Source organism: Equus asinus, chromosome 17 (assembly GCF_041296235.1).
Source record: "Equus asinus isolate D_3611 breed Donkey chromosome 17, EquAss-T2T_v2, whole genome shotgun sequence".
In the NCBI taxonomy this organism is placed as follows: Eukaryota; Metazoa; Chordata; class Mammalia; order Perissodactyla; family Equidae; genus Equus; species Equus asinus.
The window spans coordinates 49,383,069-49,402,988 of record NC_091806.1 but is presented as its reverse complement, the minus strand read 5'-3'; the positions used below and the strand labels follow the sequence as shown (position 1 = coordinate 49,402,988).

The following is a 19,920-nucleotide window of genomic DNA, read 5'->3' as shown; positions in this document are numbered from 1 at the left end:
TCGAGTCTCACGTCTAGCACTTACACTTTCGCCGACGCTGTCTCTCCCGCGGGTACCTGGACTCTGCCGAGGCTGGAGCCCGGCAAGTGGCGCCCTAACAGGGACCCGACGGGTAAGTTCTCCCCTCTTCCCAGGACGGATAGGTTCCTACCCAGGGCTGGAAAGAAGAGCCCCCTTTAGCCCCTCTCTGGAGAGGGAGGGTGAGGAAAGGACAGACAGGTAGTAGGTCAGAACTTAAAAAGTTGAGAAGTTTCAGTCCCTCTCCCTCTCTAGAAGGGAGAGTGAAATAAGGTCAGGAAGAGGAAGAAATATTAAGAACTTTTGAGAAGTTTTGGGCCATACTGAGTCTAAAGAAAGAAGGCTCTGTATAGAAATAATAACATGTATGCTTGCAAAAAGGAGACATAAGAGCCTCTTCGGGACAGATTGCTAAATTCCTACATTTCGTACAAGAACAATGTCCCTGGTTCCCCGAAGAGGAAACTGTTAATTTGGAAACCTGGATGATAGCGGGAACACAACTTAGAAGCTGATTTTCTTTATAAAGAGGTTATATCAACTTTGCCTAAGTATGTTTTAAAATGTCTAACTGGGAATACTTCCTTATGGGATAAACAGAGCTGTTAAGTCCTGGCCATGGGCCTGTCGCCATGCTACAGCTCTTCGCTGCCCATGGGCCCTGTCCCCACACTATCTTCTGAATAGAGGAGCGCTACTTCCAGACCTTGAGCCCAAGAAGTCTTTCTTTTGACTCCTTGGCTTGCTGAGCCTGCTTGCTTCACCAGCTTGTGAGCTGAAGTTATAGTCTTCCTTGTGCCTTTCTCTTTTTCAAGGATGGATCTAAATTCACTGCTCCATCGGGAACCCTCTCGGACAGCTGTATGAATCCATGTTTGCTGCCCATGGCTACTCTATGGGGCAAATTGTGGCATTCAGCCTGAAGAGAATCAGTACCTTAAGCCTGAGGGTGATGGAAAATGAATTAATCCATTTCTTCCTGATTCTATCTCTAATAGACAAATTTTACATGGGCACGGGTCGGCCACTTAAGTCATTAGGACGGCCGCCAATCTCCAAGACTCCCGTGACAGGTTTCTTTTCCTAAGGCTGGATTGGGATCCCTTTCTCTGGCACCTGACCGCTCTCTGAACTGCGGGAAAGTCCCAATCGGGACTCCAGTTCAAGGAAAGTACCAAACTCTAACCTTTGGTTGAGTATGGGGACCCCTTCTTGGGAGAATGGCTCTAGGACGCAATTGGGTAGAATGTCCCCCAGACCGGCGGAAAAATTCCTCACTGTTTTTCTCTGTTCTTTTATCTTTGGGACAATTCACCTGGCACTTAGGACTGCCAGGCATAATAGGGAAGGTGTACAAGGGATGCAATGCAGAGGGACACCCCCATCACCCCCTGCTATAGGAACCCCACAGGCAGAACAAGTAGGACGCTGCCCTAGGTTCAGGAGATTTTCAAGTTAATGGAACCTTTTCTTTCCTCTCTCTTAAAGTGACAGTGACCACTTTTGGGTTCCTTTTGAGCTTTGCAATTGAGAAACAAACAAATCTTTAAAATATCAAAGGATCCACCTCTGGGAGCCCCCCCTCTGGTTTCCGGGCCTGATCACCCCAGCAACCAAGTGGGGTGCCCTCTCTTGGCGATTGACTCGTTGCCTGATTGATGGCAGTGATTTTTAAAACAATATATGTGAAGGCTCTGTGTCTGTGTGTCTGTGTCTGTGTGTGTGATATTTTTACCCCCGGGTTATATGGCCAAAACTAAGAGCTCTGTTTAATTGGCTTAAAGTAAGCGCTTACATAAATTCTAAATACAATAGAAATTAACCCAATGTCTTTTAAGATGTTATGGATTAATCTTTGGTTAATGAAAATTTAAGTTTGTTGGTTTGATTAAAATGTTTGGAAATGTCCTCCAGAGTTAGCACTGCATATGCAAATATGCAGCCTGGGTTCCTAGTCAAATAAGTTCACGTTGTCTGCTGCTTCTTTCCATCCAGTGCCAGCCAAGCATCTTCAACTTGCTGTTTAGTGTTAAAGTGAATGCCACAACCACCCAGTCTCTCTCAGTCCAGAAACTAGGGTGTCTTCCCCAGCCCCACCGCCTACCTCATCCCGACACTTGTCGCGTTTACCGCCTCCCATGGCTTTCCTAGATCTGTCTGCTCACACTGCTAGTCCAGGCCACCATTTACTCTCCTACAGACGATCAAAACGTCTTCCTAGCAAGTCCTGCTTTCCCGAATCCATTCCAAGTCCACTCAGCAGTTGTCAGAATGATGGTTCTGAGCACGAATCTCTTCACACCCACTGCTGTCTAAAGCCTTCAGTGGGCCTCTGCCATTGTTGACTTTCTCAGATGTTTCAAGAAGCACTGGCCCTAGCCTGAGCCTCAAGCCCCATCTCTCGCCAGGGCTGCTCATGCGTGTCCTGTCGCCGTGCTGAGTTTCTCAGTGGCTTGCTTTCTGCTGGGGTCATTTGCAGGACGGTTCCCTCTGCCTGGAATGCACTTCCCACCCATCCCCAATCTCCTCCACTGAGCCTTCCTTTGAACAAGTCCTCTGTGCCTGACCAGCACATTTCTGTCCCTGGGAGGCCCTCTCTCACCACCTGGCTGGGGCTTGTCCCCACCTCACTTGGTGCAGTGCTAACCCCCGTGCCTGAGTCTTTAATGCTTGCTCCCCGCGGCGAGACTGCAAACTCCGCCCCGAAGCCAGCCCCCTGGTTCGTCACGGCCTTGTCCCCAGGCCGGACACGGACTGCGCGTCCCAGGGGATGCACACGGGCGCGGGCGGCAGCGCAGTAAGAACTACAAGTCCCAGCATGCCCCGGACTCTCGACGCCCCTACCCCGCGGCGGTTGCCTAGCGACTGGGCGTGTCCCGGAAGGTGGGGAGGGGCCGGCCAGGCGCGGGGAGGGACTTCCGGGGCGGCGGTTGCATCAGATTCTGGCAAGCTGTCGCCGCATCCGAGGGTCAGCGATTCCTAGGATGGCAGGTTGTTCCGGGGAGCACAGTGAGTGCGCGCGGCGGTCGGGCGGGGGGCGACCCCGGGCCTGAGGTCCCTGGACTGGAGGGGCGACCCCGGGTCTGAGGTCCCCGGACTGGAGGGGCGACCCCGTGTGTGAGGTCCCCAGACTGGAGGAATGACCCCGGGTCTGTGGTCGCCGAACTGGAGGGATGACCCCGGGCCTGAGGTCCCCAGACTGGAGAAGTGACCCCGGGTCTGAGTGTGCCGGGCTGGAGGGGTGACCCCGGGTCTGAGGGCGGCGCGTCCCCGGGCTGGGCGAGGTGTCTGGCGTGACCCCTGAGCTGGGCCAGCGCTCCTCGCCCTCCGTCCCCCGCGGGACCCAGCCCTGGCCCTAGCGCTCTCACTGGGTTGTGCCGAGGTCCTCTCGCGCCCCATTCCGTGGAGGTGGCCCTGCATGTCCCCCGACTGATCCCTGAATTTTGGGGCCAGGCAAAGCTGGAGCGTTGTTTTGGTTTCCGCCCAGCCCGGGCAGCATCTCGGGGGTGGGCAGAGGGCGCCTAGGCTGCCACTTAGGAAATTGGGGCCGAGGAAGTGAGGCACGCCCCCACACACACACATGAAAGGACTTGGGGTTTTACTGTGCAGCTGCACACAGTGGCCATAGGCGTTTGCCTGGTCACGGCGTTATTGCCCCACTTTATTGCCGCCCAGGAGGTTCTGTGAGCAGCTCTGGCTCTGCCCTCCTGTTGCTCATGTCACCAGCCGGTAGGCAAGTGCATCCCCAGGCTGCCATCCCAGGAGCACTGGGTCTTGTTCCGCCATCCCTCATGCAAGATTGCGCGGGAGAGACCAGAGATTGTCACATTCCTAAGTCTGGAGCCAACTTTCCTCAGGAAGAATTAGCAGTGTATACAGTTTTTATTTCGGCTGGAGAAAATCAGGTGCAGGTTTTTCTGAGACACCGCCAGCTCCACCCGCGGTTGAGGCTGTCCAAGGCTTCCTTGGCGCGCTGGGGTTCTAGGTGGGCAGCTGTCACCTCCTGGGTAATCTGGTGACGTGGGAGGCACCAGATGCCAGGGCTGCTGTCCCCTACTAGTACCCACCTTCCAGGCACTCTGCATTCCGCCTGACAGGTGTCATCAACACCCGCCACATAGCCCGGCCGCGCTCACCGTTCATCCAGACCCCTAAGAAAGAGCCGCGGAGCGATCCGGCTGGACTGGGGTCCCCACGCTGCCCCTTCCTCCCAGCACGGCAGGGAAGTCGTCCTGCCTCTGAGGACGTGTGCGTGGTAAAGGCGTCAGCAGATGTGCGTCTGGGCTTAGACCTGTGCCTGGCATGCGGTAGGCGCCTGTGTCCACCTGGGAAACCACAGGATGTTTCTTTGTTGTTTTATGAGCGAAAGTGTGTTTTGGGTTCGTCTGTGAAGACAAATGACATTGTTGTGTTTTTTTTTTTTTAAATTGCTTCCGCACTTGAGGTTTTCAGAGCCTTGATAAGATTGGCCTGGTTTTGGAGATGGACGCGTAGGTTGGGGTCAACCCTCCCGGCTGTCGGACAGCTGACAGTGTTTCCTAGTCTTAAACCTTAGGGCAGCATCTCCTACCCCGTGCTCGGCTCCAGGACGTAGCCCGCCTGCTTTTTCCTTGACTGCTGCCCCCCCCCCCCACACACCCTGTCCCGAGGCTCCCCCTCAAGGACGAGAATGTAGACCATCCTCTGAGGACACAGGAAATAAAATGAAGTGGTAGAGGCTTCATTGATACGGCTCCCAGCGTTCTACGTGTTCTTGGTTTCCAGTTTCTGGATGCGTTTTATTCCCAAGGTTGGATTCATCAAATGTGACCGTCTTCCCAGACTTTTCACGGAGGCCCTCCTCTAGAATATTCTTCCCATTTCAGATCATCTTCCCTAAGTGGACTGAGAGCATCTGTTTGGTCCCCTGTGATGGCACTGAGTTTGCAGCTTCTTTGTAGCTTGAAGGTGCGCAGGCACGGTGCCTATTCCAGGGCCTGGTTGTCTTGGAAGACGCGTCTCACCTCTGAGGATCCCCGGGGTGGACGGAGCTCGTGTCCCAGGCCTTGCCCTGCAGACTCGGGGCACTCTCTGTGGCCGCCTGTGAGGTCAGACTGGAGGTTTAATTTTTTAAAGATTTTATTTTTGTTCCTTTTTCTCCCCAAAGCCCCCCGGTACATAATTGTATATTCTTGGTTGTGGGTCCTTCTAGTTGTGGCTTGTGGGACGCTGCCTCAGCGTGGTTTTATGAGCAGTGCCATGTCCGCGCCCAGGATTCGAACCAACGAAACACTGGGCTGCCTGCAGCGGAGCGCGTGAACTTAACCACTCGGCCACGGGGCCAGCCCCTGGAGGTTTAATTTTTTATACATTTAGTTCCAATGATGTTCATCATAATACTGCAGCTAGCATTTTTCTCAGCACGAGTCTGTGCCAGGCCCTGCTCTAAAGACATCTGTTATCGCCTGTAATCCTGAGAGCGACCCTGTGTGGTGGATAGGCCCTTATGTTCCTGTCCAGGTGAGATTCCTGAGGCTCAGAGAAGTGGGTTGTCCAGGGTCACACAGCTAGCCAGAGGCGCGGCCAGGCCTCCTCCGGTCAGTGTGATGGCAGCGGGATCTTCAGCACCGTGCCCTGCTCCCTTTGATGATTCTGTTGAGAATTACAGGACCCCAGTGCCCAAGGGAGTCAAGGCAGAGCAGAGGCTAGAGCTGATAGGCTTTGCTGTTTCCCGTTCTTACCAGGTGGGAGGAAGGAGGACTGCAGGTTGCTGAGAGCGGAGCCCCAGAGCAGGTTTAAATGCTGGTGGGAGGGCGGGGGCGCCGTGCGGGGCTTGCGGTTTCACGTCAGGAGTGCGGTTCATGTGATGTGAACACGTTTCTTGAGTTTGTGTGGTTTCAGGAAACGTCTTGTAAAGACTTGGGCTTTCTAAACGGTGGTCATCACAGTCGCAGATGCCTGCCCTGCTCGGGAGCGCTCCTCTAACCTTGGCATCGCAGGCCGAGAGCCAGACCACAGGCTGGCCCAAAACCGTGCCCACTTCACGGCTGGCCTGTGCGTGTGTTTCCTCCGTGGCCTTCATGCAGCTGCTGCAGTGAGCCCAGCGACTGTCGCCCAGGGCCTGGAAGCCCGTCCTCCCACTGCGCCCTGGGCACCGCCCCTCCGGCCTGAGGACAGCCTTCCTTTATGAAGGTCTGAGCTGCTCCAGACGGCGCATTCTACATGTGTGTGTAGTCCCCGGGTAAACTCCTCCAGGGCGAATCTGATAATAAGAACACTAATGCGGGAGTGATTATGATAATAATAGTAATGGCAAACCCATTGGGCGCTGGCTGAGTGCCAGGAGGCATTTTAAACATTTGACAAGTGTAATTTTGCTTAATGCTCAACAGCTTTACCAGGCGTGTGTTGTCTGAGCCTGTTTCCCCACAGGAGGCGTCGGCCGGGGGGCCTGGCGCTGGTCCTCCAGGGCCACCTCCCCAGCAGCCCGCCCACCAGCAGTTCCCTCAACTAGTGTCTTAGCACTTTCAAGCCGTCCACTGGTTAGAACATTTTACGTTTTTTTCTCATCCTAGAAATAACATAAGGTAGAAGGTGGGCAGGGAAGAAAACAGAGGGAAATAATCGCCTGGATCCCCGCTCGACACAGACAGCCAGTGTGAGGGTGTGGGGAGTTCCCTGCCGTCTGCTTTGCTCCCTGGAGGACGTTTTTTGGGGAGACAGTCTCTCCGTCTGCCTGCTATTTGGGGCTTCCGGGCGCTTAGGATCTTGAAATTGCCGTGCCACTGTTCTCAGAGTGGTGCTGTCATCTCTTGCTTTGTTTCCCCTCCCTCCCTCCGTGTCTGGTCCTGGCACACATAGTTGCACGAGGAAGATGCTAGGAGATAGGGAAGAGGGTTGGGAGCGGGCAGCGTTGGGGGAACAGCTTCCGAAGGACGGCCACCCCGTCCTGGGATGTGGCCCACCTCCCGGCTCTGTCCACACCTCTGGCAGGTCCTCAGACTTCTCTTCAGTGAACTGAATTTTCTTCATCCTAACAGAGGGGCATGGCCAGCAGCCACCTAGCAGATGGCTGAGCTGTTGGAGGAATGTCGCCGGGTAAAACAGAAGTTCCCTGGAAGGAAGGTGCTGTGCAGAAGGCTTCCGAGAAGTCTGACATTTGTTTCGTTAGGTTTTCCCGGGTGCTGGCTTAGTGGTGCCCAGAACTGCCCTGTCGGTGCCACCTTCCTGTCCCTGGGTTTCCTCTTCAGCAGGAAGAGAGCGTGTCTAGTCAGAGTCTCGACCTTGGTGACTGTGAGGCAGGGGTCATGAGGACAGGCCCCCTCCGTAGAAGAGTGGGAGACACAGATCTGCCTGGAACTTCCTTCTCTGTGTCAGGCAGACGCGGACACGGGGCCTGTGAGGATGGGGGCTGCTCCCGACAGCCCTCGGGCTGGGTCCTTAGAGCCTCCTGCTCAGGAGAGGGCAGGAGAGCTGGGGCGGCAGCTACTCAAGGGCCCTCGTGGGCCCTGGGACCCTGCTGGCACCTGCAGCAGGGAGGCGTCCGCCTCTGTGTCCCTTTGCTTCCTTGGACAGTTCCAAGGCCCCAAGTGCAAAGTGGCTTGTTCTCCTTGCAGGGCTGGCGCGAAGCAGAAGCAGCACCCCCTGGAGGTGTGCACCTTGGGGCAGCATGGCTCCCGCTGAGCAAGCCATTGGGCCTCAGAAGCTGCTCTAGACTTGCCGGCCAAGGCCCCAGAATGACAGCTGCAGCCCAGCCCACCACAGGCCGTACTGCACTTTGAGATGCACTCTGCTGCTCGCTCATTCATTTATTCTGCAGATTTATCGAGTGTCTAGAATGTTCCAGGCTCAGTTCTAGATGCCGAGTATGTCTGCTGAGCAAATAAAGCAGCGCAGAATGACCGGAAACAGGGAAGACAGTAAAGGACAGACAGAAGGAGTGGAAGTTAGAAATAAGTGCTCTGGAGAAGGAAAGCAGGAAGGGGTGGGACTCCAGGGGCGGGTGGTCATTTGGAACAGTGTCCGGGAAGGCCTCCTGGAGAAGGGGACACTGAGCAGAGCCTGAGGAAGGGAGGGAGCCCGGCCCCGTCTGCGGGAGCGTTCCTGGCAGGGACGGTGGGATAAGAGACCCTGCAAAGGGAGCAGAGCAGGCTCCTGTGGAGTGAGCAGGGACCCGTGTGGCTAGAGTGGGGTGCGTGAGGTGGGGACGGGAGCTGATGTGAGACAGGTCTGGAGGCCCACGTGGGGCTGTCCTGAGGCCGGGGTAAGGCCTGGGCTTGTTGAGTGAGGTGGGGGGTCGAGAGGGAGCGGTGTGAGCTTGCACTCTCAGCAGGGCCGCTGTGTTGTGCAAAGCCAGGATGCCTGTGGAGTGGCCTTCAGCGAGGGATTCGGGTGAGAGAGGGGCTGGGCCCTTGCCGTGGCAGCCACGGGGATCCGGTTGAAAGTGGAGGCCCTGAACTGTCCCGTGGGTTGGCTGTGGGGGTTCCTGAGGATAATTTGTGCAGGGGCGTGACTCCAGTTGAGATGGAAGGATGTGCGAAGCAGTGGCCCCTCATGGCCACATGGAACGGGCGACTGTCCTGTTCGCATCAGATGAGACGGGCCTCTGTGCTGGAACCTTCCTGGGGTGCAGTCGGGAGGAGCAGGCGGTGTTTCTGGAAAGCCTTGTCTGAAGCTCAGCATCCATTTGAGAGCTCAGGGAAGGTTTTTCCCATTGTTGCTCACACCTTTCCTATAGGTGAAGAGGTCAGGATTCGGGACATGCCTGGGAAGCCAGTGTCCCTGGAGACAGGGCCCAGGGGAGTCACCGCACCGCTCCCCTGGGGCACCCTGAGACCGTTGGGGTGGTTCACGTTGCAGCAGCTTGGAAAATGCTGCAGGCTTCCATCCTTCTGTTGGTGGGTTCCTGCTCATCCTTGCTGACCCCAGCGAGTCTGGGAGGTCGTGTGGGCAGGACCCGAGTGGGGCTTCCCTGTAGTGGAAGCAGGTGCAGAAAGGCGTCTATGTTCGCAGCTGCTCCCCCCACATGCTCTGCCGTCTGTTTTCAGGAGTTGTGTGGGCTTGTTTGGGGTGATTTTCCTGTTCCTGTGCTGGGCAGGTAAACGGAGATAGGGAGGAAGGCGGTCAGAGGTGGGCGCGTGGCTGTGTAGGTCCGGGTCTCCTCCCCATCCAGAGCCGTCCCTGCCATGGGTCCTACATGATGACCTAGTGACCTCGTGGTGTCAGGCAGCTTGCTCTGAAGGGCTCGGGCGTCGGGGTGTCTGCCCTGTGCCCAGGAAGAAGGCTGTGCCTGTTGAAGCGAGAGGGGACGGGCCTGTCCTTTCCCTCTCTGAGCTGACTCCTGGGCTGAGGGGGCCCTGGGCTGAGAGGGTGTCTGTGGATGCCCTGTAATGGAGGGGAACAAGTGCTGGTCCTTTTTCCACAGTCCCCTCAGAAAATAAAACTAAAATCAGTGTGGGGTGATTCTTGGATGCGGCTCAGGCTCGTGGGCTCAGGGACCAGCCTCCTTCCCGCAGACGAGGGCCTGGTGCGACCCAACTTGCCTCTGCCTCCCTGCTTTTGTGGGGGGCTGCGTCTGTGCCCCCCTGGCCGAAGATGCACCCACCCGGCCATTTGTTAAAGCAGTGACAGCAGGTTTTACTCAGTGACCGACGGCAGGAAGAGCTGAGCTGGGCCGGATTTGTGCAGAGGCTGTGGCGAGGGCCCCGGGGCGCAGTAATGGGGGAAGGAGGGAGAGGGCAGGGGAGGGGCGAGCGGGACCCAGTACAGTCAGGGAGATGAAAGTCACAAAGGGTGGTGAGGTCAGGGCCTTGGGCCAGCCGTGTCCACTAGCTGGTGATTATTGGAGTTAGGAGTCTGTCCTCCCACAGATGGGAGAGGGGCCCACCCTTCCTGAAGATCCCCTCTGAGAGGGATGGGCTTCGGGTCACTGAGGGAGATGCTCGTGGGTTCTGGGACACGTGGAGTCACAGTTGTCAGCCTTTTCAGTCATCGCTCTGAGAGGGAGGCCAGGCATGTGGTCAGCTGCTGGCTCGAGCTCTCTCAGGCAGGCGTGTCAGGTGGCTGCCGTCCTCCTAGGACACAGCCTTCGGCTGCTAGAAGCCTTGCTAGAGCAGGGGTCTGGACCGCGTCCTTAGGGCCGAGACTTCTGCCTCCTCGCCCACCCTTGTTGTCCCTCCCGAGGCCCGGACGAGAGGTGTGCCACTGCAGAAAAGGGGCTGTGTGCGTGTTTGTTTATTTTGAGTTTTTCTTTAATTGAGGTGAAATTACTGTTTTAAAGTGGACGATGATTGAGTGGCGTTTAGTGCATTCGCAATGTGGTGCAACCACACCTCTATCTGGTTCCAGAACATTTTCATCTCCCCACACTGAAACCCCCCATTACCCCGTGCCCAGCCCCAGGCAGCCGCTTGTCTGCGTTCTGTCTCGGTGGACGTTTCAGGGTTGACACCCAGGCGCCCCATCTTTGTGGACTCTCGCCCGAGGCCTCTGTCCCCTGACTGACATCGTGTGCCTCTGTCTTTGCAGCTCCCGACTACAGGTCCATCCTGAGCATTAGTGACGAGGCAGCCAGAGTGCAGGCCCTGAACGAGCACCTCAGCACGCGTAGCTATGTGCAGGGGCACTCGCTGTCCCAGGCAGACGTGGACGTGTTCAGTCAGCTCGCGGCCCCTCCCGCTGATGCTCGGCTCTTCCATGTGGCTCGCTGGTTCAGGCACATAGAAGCGATCCTGGGCGGCCCCTGCAGCAGAGGCGAGCCCTGTGGGCTCCAAACAAGTGAGTAGCAGAGCGGCCTCCCCAGCCGTTAGGAACTCTCCCGTCGGCGGCCACCTCCCAGGTCAGGGCCTTTCTCCATTGCCCCATGGATGCTCGGTGCTCGTTGGCAGCAGTGCCCTGGAGGAGCCCACGGGCTGGCTCCTGTCACCAGGTGCAAGCAAGTGGACTGGTGGGCCGACCAGCGCTCCCTGCTAGAGGTTAGGATAAAACACGCCGAGAAGTTGACTCTGGAGGACCAGGACCCCCGCAGTTGCTGTAGCGGAGCTGTGGGGGGCGCATGCCGCCTGGGGCTCCAGCAGGGCTGGGCCGCGGGCTCCGGCCTTGGCGTTTCCTCCAGCTCCTGCCTGGCTCGATGTGACATGGCTCTGTTTGTGTATTCTGTCCGTCATGTTGCCGCGGTTTGTGCCTCAGATGTGGAAGTGTTAAGTCCTAAAGCAGGATTGATTGACATTGAACTTCTGAACGTCAGCCGTGAGCCATTTCTCGGCTTGGAGGTGGAATCAGTTGCGTGGCTGTGGTTCCATCCTGTGACTGCTGGGGTGTCCATACTAGCGCGGCCCCCGTCATTTTGGGGGAGCTTCTGGAGAGTCTCAGGGCTCAGTTCACATGTGGGCTCTCTTTCTCCTCTGATATGTCATACAGGGGTCCTTCGTCCCGTAACGGCCTCGATGCCCTTGAGCAGCTCAGTCCCACCGCGGCTTTGAGCACCCCCCACCTTCACAGCGGGGTGGGCCACATGCTGTCTCTGGTGGTCCCTGCTGGGCTAGGTGCCCCCCTGGGGGCTTTCCAGACTTCTGCAAGTGCGGCATTTGGAACATTCCACAATGCCTGTACTGCTGGTCGGGTCCACTGATCCCCCTGCGTGAGCAGCTGTTCGTGGGGTGTCTTTTCTCCGAGAGTAGGGGTGAATTTGGTTTTCTTGATAATCCTGCAGTAAACAGGATTGCAGCTAGGGTGGGAGCATTGGTCTGTGGGTCCGGTGCAGTGACCGAGGTGACTTCTTGGTGTCAGGCATGTTGTCTCTGAAAGGCTCAGGTATCAGGTTGACCCTCAGGCCCCGGCTCCCATGGCACAGCCTTCGGGGGCCGAGATCAGGGAGAATCTGGGGCTCCCCACCTCGCCAGAGGCCTGTCTGGTCTTCCATGCAGGGAACTTGTTGAAAGATTGATGTAGACACATGTCCTCTTAAGCATCATGAGATAAGAAAGAGTCTGCCACTCGAGGCAAGGCGTGGCCTGGCTAATGAGGGAGGTGGCTCTAGGCTGACTCAGAGGCGGGTGGAGGAGGCACCCTGAATGGCATGCATAGGATTGTCCTGCCTCCTATCATTTCCAAGTCACTTTGTCACCGAGGCCATGCAGGAGTCCACCAGGGACCTATGTGCCCAGGGGATGGCATGTGTTAGGTCGGCTGGCCTGCAAGACAGGGCTGGGGTCCAGCCCTGCTGCCTGTCAGCCTGTGGCCTCCAGCAGGTCCCAGAGCCCTCGGAGTCCGACATCCTCATCTATTGCCTGGAATAGCAGGAGCTGAGCATCCGCCTCCCCACATTGCTGCCAGGACCGGAGCAGCTGCCCATCTCAGACATCTCTGAAGGCCTGTCCTGTGCGGGAGCACCACCTCTTCCAGCCCCTCTCTCCACAGCACCCCATCCGCCTTCCCTCTGAGTCCCTGTTCCTGCTGGAGATTCCGTCCCTGCTGGGCATCCCGTCAGCACCAGGTGTCATAGCTGGTCCCCGTTCCCTCTGCTGACCCCCAGTCTATGTCCCTGTGCCACCTTCGTGCCCTCCATGTCCTCTCCTCTTGGCCATGGGCCCCAGCAGCCCAAGGGACCCTCTCAGACATGAGAAGTCAGACCATAGCTCTGCCTAAGCCCCTTCCCTGCCTCTCTCTTCCTTCTGCTACCCCATCTCCGTCTCATCGCCTCCTCTCTGCGGCCCCAGCATGGCAGGTCCGCTCCACTCAAGGCCCCATCTTTGCTGTGTCTGTGTCTGGAGCGCCCCTCATCCAGAGCAGGGCTCCCCGCCGACGGCCTTCCTCCCAGGAGCCCTCTGCCACCTGCCACATCCATCCCCCCAGGATGTGTGCTCTTCCCTGAGAATCCCCGGCAGGCACGGGGCCGTCGGATGCTGAGGCCATGTGTGTGGGAATATAAGCGATTGTGCTGCTCTCTCCTTTGTGGCCGACAGCCCTATGTCCCTATGAAGTGCTTCTCTGCTCTCCGTGGCAGGGGACCATTAATTATGTAAGGGAACACTAGTGAAAATGTCTTCGTATTAAATCAAAAGTCCCTGTCCAGTATTTCCCAGTTTTTCCCTTAAGCAAATAGACTTTGTATATGCCAAACTTCCCTGAACCTGTCACCAGCCGTGTGGCAGTAGCAGCCCTTTGGGGAGCTAGAAAGCCTGAGTGTGACCCAGTGTCCAGGACAGTGTCCCGCTGGCCAGGGTCTGGGCCAGCTGTGTCCTGTCACCAGCCGTCTCAAGTCTTCTCCAATGGGCCTTCGGTCCTCTGATCCCCGAGCCCTTCGTGCTGAGCAGGATGGTCGCTGATGGTCGTCTGGTTCACCTCAGTGTGTGGGGCGACTCTGGCCAGCATCCCCAGTCATCCCAGGTGGAGTTCCAGGGTCTGATGGAGGGAGGGGGTTGATGGAGTCCTGAAGTGGCAGATTGACCGTCACCTCACCGTGGACTGAGAGTTCCCTTCGAGGGCGTTGGCTGCATTTAGGGTGACCCTTAGTCAGCATCTGGTGTTTGCGTGAGGATTCGGACTTTTCCCAGTGGGAGAACCTGTGAGTTTGCTGGCACTTAGCTCGAGTAAGAGCTCCTGTTGAGCGCTGTCTATCTGTCTCCCTCCCTCCCCTCTCCTCTCCTTGCTGGCAGGCTGTTGCAGGCACACACACAGGGCACACGCACGCACGCACACACAGCAGCTGCCTTCCTCCTCTCCCCTTCGCCTGTCCGTTACGCACATCCTATGTCTGGCGGACGAGACCTTGGGTGAATGGCGGAGCCCAGGACTGACTACTCTGTGACTCCGGTGGGAAGCAGCGTGTAGTGATCTGTTGGCTGCATTTGTCATCGATTCAAGGAGGCCTGTGCAGGGTCTCACCTGTCGTCAAACCGTCCGGCATGAGGGAGAAGCCCTCTGCAGAGAGGGGCGGAGAGGGGAGTGGACACACAGAGGGCAGCTCAGTGCGCCAGGGACACAGGCCTTGTCGAGGCCTCCACCTCGTGGGCCCGTCCTGGGGCAGGCCTGGGGCAGCAGCCGTGCCTGCAGGTGTGCACGGTGGAGTGCGCCACAAGCCAGCTCTGGTGCGAGGACTAAAGGGAACAGCTGGGTTCGGGGCACAGGAGCAGAGCCTTGGGAGTGGTTAGAATGTCACCAGGCACCCATGAGGTGCAAATAATCACCTTTTCAGTTAGCACAGACTGACCCACAAGCGCCTCCTCGTGACCCATGAGCTGTGTCAGACGCTGTGCACACGGAGCGAGCAGGCGGGCCCGTGTTTGAAGCCCAGAGGGATGTGATGGGCGTGGACACGTCGTGGAGGCGTTCTCCCGCCGTGCTGGGGTTGGGGGTTGTCGTGGGATCCCTGCCGCGCAGAATGGGAGCACAGCAAAACAGGGAAGCAGTTGCATTTGACTGGGGATGCTGACAGAGATTCATGTTAATGTTGTTTCACATTTTGCTGAAAACAAGATTTCTGTTGTAAAAGCAAACACGCAGTGTGACTTGCATTTCCTGTGACCTGGCCACTCTCTCTGCCCTCGCAGGTAAAGGCCGGCGGGTGCAGCCTCAGTGGTCTCCTCCGGCCGGGTCCGAGCCGTGCAGGCTCCGCCTTTACAACAGCCTCACCCGGAACAAGGTGAGGAGGGATCCCATGGGGGCGGGGCAGACACGGCTCTGTGGGGCCCCACGTGCCCTTTCAAAACACACAGGTGTTGTCTGTGCCTCACGGTGGCCTGCCATGGAGTGCCCGCAATCCAGGTGTGGGATCCTTGAGCTCCTCACGTGGACTCTCTGTGTGGCCTGACGAGGAGCTGTCCTCTGAAACTTGACACACTCATGTCACACCTCGCTGGGAAACCTGCCCATTGGTTTCTGGGCATGGAGCACCCAGAGTAGGCTTTTGAGCCCTGCCCAAGTGTAAATGCTCAGGGTCATTCAGAGCCGAGCCAAGTATTGGCATGCTCTCGGAGAGGACACGTGGCAGCAGCAGACATCACAGTACAAGCCAAGCAGAAGTAGCAACACAGTGGACCTGTCCAGTGTTGCTGGGAGCTGAGCAGATTTCGAGAAGACTTTGAGTGGGGTTTGCTTGGTTGGTTCTGCTCAGCGTGGCCCGTGGCTCCAGAGATTCTGAAAAGGGCTCTGGCCGTGTGCTGATTGCGTGTCCATCAGCAAGCAGACTTAGCAGACGGGAGACAGGGTGTCCTTCATGGGCCGGGTTGATGCCGGTGGCCCCTGAATTGGTCCGACAGTGTCGGCGTGCAGAGCAGTTGCAAAGAGCGCTTGGATCCAGCGGTCCTTGCCTCTACGCCAGGCTCCTCCAGGAGCGCGGACGCTGGGCAGCTGCTCGAGACCTGTGTCTTCATCTGTGAAAGGAAGAGGGCAGCGCCCACCTGCTCTGACTGTTTCTAGGAGCAGGTGTAGGTCAGTCTAAGTGCTCGGCACAGGGCGGGCCCGGCCTAGGCGCTTCCTCAGTGCGGCTGCTGCTGCTGCTAACAAGGCAGCTTTCCAACAAAGTGGCCCATGCGTTTCCTCCACCTCCAGCCCCCCTGAGGGGTGGGAGCCAGGGAGGAAGAGGGCCTCCTCATCCTTGGGAACCTGGCCTCGAGAGTCTGATTGCCCCCTGTGCTGAGACTTTGTGACTTCTTTTAGTAAAACAAAACGGCCCTTGCTAAAGTGTCTATGAACCGACAGACCTCGGTTTTCCTCGCGGCTGGTTCGGGTGTTCCTGCGCGACGCCTCGCCCTTCTTGTAACTGTCGTTCTTCTGCTTCTCACTAAGGACGTGTTTATACCTCAAAGTGGGAAGAAGGTGACGTGGTACTGCTGTGGGCCGACCGTCTACGACGCCTCTCACATGGGGCACGCCAGGTAGGGCCCGCTGCTGGGGCTGCACACGTGCGGGGCCCCGGGGAGCAGCTCAGCTCCTGAGGCTTGATGGAAAAATCCACCCTGGACTTCTTTCTCTTGATTTGAAGATAGACATTTTCATTTCATAAGAAGCCATATTCTCTGTAGAAAACTTAGAGAATACTGACAGCCAATAAGGACAGCGCCCCGCAGCCCCACTGTTGATCTCTTGGACTGTACCCACACGCTTTTTTCCGTGTGCCTTAAAGTTTTCCTCACCCTGAAGCTCGGGGGGGATGTTTCCCAGACACTCAGACCTGGGGCATAGTGGATGCTGACCCCGTGGTGGTCTCGGGGTACCGTGTGTAAGGGCAGCTGGCTGTGGGGGAAATGCCACAGCCTCCTTTCCCTTGTTCATGTCTTCATTGCGATGCCGAGATGATGCGCCGAGTGTGCGGTTTGCAAATGCCTGTCTTTTCGTTGCTGCAGGTCCTATATCTCTTTCGACATCCTGAGACGAGTGCTGAGGGATTACTTCAAATTCGACGTCTTCTACTGCATGAACATCACAGACATTGACGATAAGGTAAGGGGAGCTTGCAAGATGAAATTTCAGAAACAATGGATGTTACGAAGGCAGAAAAGACTTTTGGATGTGTCGATAAAAGAAGGTGGGCTTGAACGAGCTCAGGTCTTGAGTGGTAAACATTATTTGAACCCCTTCAATGAGCTGGTATCTCAGTTTATGCAAATGGTGTTCTCTTGCATTTAGATGTTTAGATGCTTTTTGAAACCTGCATGTTCAGGGCCCAGGTTGGCTAAATGTTAATGCTCCATGGTGCTTCACGGAAGGAAGCACATGGTTTTGTGTGTGGCACTGCGTGGGAAGCTGGGGCCAGCCTGTGTCCTCCACGTCGGAAAGGTGACTGTGGAGCAGTCTCTGCACCAGGAGGTGTGGCCTTCGGGCACCGCTGGGCAGTCGGGTGATGGAGGGCGATGATGTTCCCCCAGGGCGTGCACGGCCAGGGCCCACGGCTGCCCCTCGCTCAGAGTCCACCTGCTGCACAGAGATTGAAGCAGGCTCTGTGCACAAGCCACGTGTTGCCTTTTCTCTTTCCAGATCATCAAGAGGGCCCGGCAGAACTACTTGTTTGAGCAGTACCGGGAGAAGAGGCCCCGGGCAGCGCAGCTCCTGGAGGATGTTTACGCCGCCCTGAAGGTGGGCCCGTCACTGCCTGCTCCCTGATTCCTGGTCTCGGCCCTCGGCCCTCGGCCATTCCTCATCAGTGTGCCTAGAGTAGTGGCTGCCCTCAGCAGGCCTCACAAAGTATACGGCACCCAAGCCAGTTCCATCAGGGCTCACTGAAGTCTTGACTGATGTGGGCCCTTGGGCCAAGTCGCCAGGAGAGAAACGCATGGCCGGGGGAGTGGATTAGGGGACTGTTCCTGCCACTCATGGGAAAATGTCAGGACTCGTCACCGTGCCGCTAAGCTACACTTACCTGTCAAAGGCTCCTAACATTGCTATCGAATCTTCCACCTGAGGTCACAGCCAAGTCAGATCCTTTTGACTGAGATGCAGAAGCCGTGCCAGCTTCTTAAATTGGTAATACTGGAAATTTTCAGAGTTATTTGAAGAAATTAATTCTTTCTAATTTAATATTTTAATTTGGAATAAACAGTATTACAAATTATAATATTCCATAGTCAAATAGAACAAGTCATTTTATTCTCCTCAGTAATTACAGTAATAATTACTGGTGTGCTTATACTGCTTTATCTCTGAAAGAATAGGAATAAAATTAGAGCTTAGCAATCTTTTCTGCCAACGAGGTGAGGGCCCAGTAGGCTGTGGGCGCCTTTGTGACAGAGGTGGCCGGTGGCACCTCTCGAGGTCCATAGATGACACCTCGTGTCGTCCCTAGCGTAGTCTTAGGAGTGCTGCTCTCACAGCCACTGTCCGTCAGAGAGAGGGAGGGTCAGAGAGAGGGAGGTCGGGCGCCCTGCCCGGGGTCGTGTGAGGAGGCAGCAGCAGGGGGCTGCCTGGGCCGGGCGGCAGGGTCTCTGCTACCGTCCTGCCGCTTGGGGAGAGCTAGGAGGACACTCTCAAGGACACACTTCCTAATGGCCGCAGGCAGTGGGAAGCCCTGGTCTGTGCTGCGCTGAGTAGCCTTTGAGGGCAGGGTCTGCTGGGCAGTGTCTGACAGCCTTGCCTTCTCCTTACGCTTGTAGCCGTTTTCGGTAAAACTCAGTGAGACCACGGATCCCGACAAAAAGCAGATGCTTGAACGCATTCAGCACGCGGTGAAGCTAGCCACAGAACCGCTGGAGGAAGCTGTGCGGCGTGACCTCGCTGGAGAGGAGGAGCTCAGCAGCCACGTGGAGGTGAGGTTTGGAGTGAGTCGGGCCAGCCCTGTGCATGGAAGGGGCTCCCTGCACGCAGACGTGGGGCTGTGTTAGCACCCAGCACCCTGGGCCGGGCCACTCTGCTGTCCCACATCCTCCTGCCCCTGCTCCGACTCCTTCCCACCACGTCCCCCAGATAAATAGGAGGCGCACTTGGCATGCCTGGGGGAGCAGCCTTCTCTCTAAATTATTCCAGGATTGTCGGTGGGCTCCCTGCTGATGGTTCTCAGTGCAGCTCCTGGAGAAGGAGGAGCGAGAGATTGAAGTGGAAATGAGCTGCGGGGCCTGGGGCCCCTGCTGAACTCAGGGCCTTCCCCTGGGCCACTCTTCTCCCTCTGTGAAAGGCCTTCCTTCAGACAGATTTGGGGCACTTCATACGAAGGGGCCCGTGCCCTCTCGGGGCCTCTCCCTGCCTGAGTGCCACACAGGACTGCCCCGCAGTCTGGCATCCCCGCGTTGCCCTCCCCTGCTGGTGGGAAGGTGGCCATGGCCCTTCTCCTTCCCGCCGGCGCCCCCTGCTGGTCACCGTCCTCAGAACTCCATGGAGACAAGAAACCTGCAGAAACCATGCGGTGAAGGGGCTGTAAGTCACAATCTGCATGAGGAAACGTGCACATGGGGACCCGCCCGGCTTCAGTGTTGCTCCTCTGTGGCCGCACACAACGGATCGCTAGGCTGTGCTTGTTCTGAGCTTGTGAAAAGCACACAGGCCTTCGTGGTCTTGTGGACGAGCCCTCTTGCATGTGCTTCCGAGGTGGGCCTGTCCTTACTCAGTGGACGCCTCATCCCTTCCTCTGGGACAGCAGAACCGGTTCCTTGTCACCAACAATGCTGCTGTGAATTTTTTCCCGATTGTCCCACTAATATCCTTTTTTAAAAAATTGTGGTCAAATATGTGTAACGTAAGATTTACCGTCTTAACCATGTTTAAGTGCCCAGTTCATTGGCAGGAAGCACAGCCTCATTGCTGTGCAACCGTCACCTCCGTCCATCTCCAGACATTTGTTCACCTTCCCAAACTGAAGCCCTGTCCCCACTGAACACCAGCTCCCCATTGCCCCTCCCCCAGCCCCCGGCACCCATCATCCCACTTTTTGACTCTGTGAATATGACTCCTCTAGGGACCTCATATAAGTGGAATCCTACAGTATTTGTCGTTTTGTGACTAGCTTATTTCACTCAGCAGGATGTCCTCGAGCTTCATCCATCTTGTAGCATGTGCCAGAATTTCCTTTTTTGAGACTGAATAATGTTCCATGGTGTATATATACGGTATTTTGTGTATCCATTCATCCATCGATGGACACCTGGCTTGTCTCCACCTTCTGGCTGTTGTGACTAATGCTGCTGTGAACATGGGTTTGCAGATATCTGTTTGAGTCCCTGCTTTCACTTCTTTCGGGGATAGATCCAGCAGAGGGATTGCCGGCTCACATGGTAATTCTTTTTTAATGTTCTGAGGAACCGCTATACTGTTCCCCACAGCAGCATGAGGATTCTGGTTTCTCCACTTCCTCGCCAACACCTGTTACTTTGTTTCACTGATGGTAGCCATCGGGATGGGTGGGAGGCGGTACCTCACTGTGGTTTTGCTTTGCCCTTCCCTAAGCCCCATTGATGTTCAGCGTCTTTTTGTGAGCTGGGAGTTGTATTCTGTTTGTCT

The 19,920-nt window shown here is 56.6% G+C and overlaps 1 protein-coding gene across 6 annotated transcripts in view; it reads left to right on the top strand.

The window, feature by feature from the left end:
* Positions 1-2,892: 2,892 nt before the first annotated feature.
* Positions 2,893-19,920, top strand: part of CARS1 (cysteinyl-tRNA synthetase 1) — a 46,581-nt gene continuing 29,553 nt past the window's right edge. For 2 of the 6 annotated variants that reach the window (XR_011495236.1, XM_044749998.2), the window contains exons 1-7: positions 2,893-3,027; positions 10,525-10,773; positions 14,547-14,638; positions 15,784-15,872; positions 16,341-16,437; positions 16,972-17,070; positions 18,084-18,236. Coding sequence is in view for 5 of the 6 variants with exons in the window: in XM_044749998.2 (XP_044605933.1) it covers positions 3,003-3,027; positions 10,525-10,773; positions 14,547-14,638; positions 15,784-15,872; positions 16,341-16,437; positions 16,972-17,070; positions 18,084-18,236 (804 nt within the window). In the remaining variant the exon portion in view is untranslated. Of the gene's footprint in view, positions 3,028-10,524; positions 10,774-14,546; positions 14,639-15,783; positions 15,873-16,340; positions 16,438-16,971; positions 17,071-18,083; positions 18,237-19,920 lie in introns of those variants that run through there. The other 4 variants (XM_044749999.2, XM_044750002.2, XM_044750003.2 and 1 more) reach the window with 4 other exon arrangements.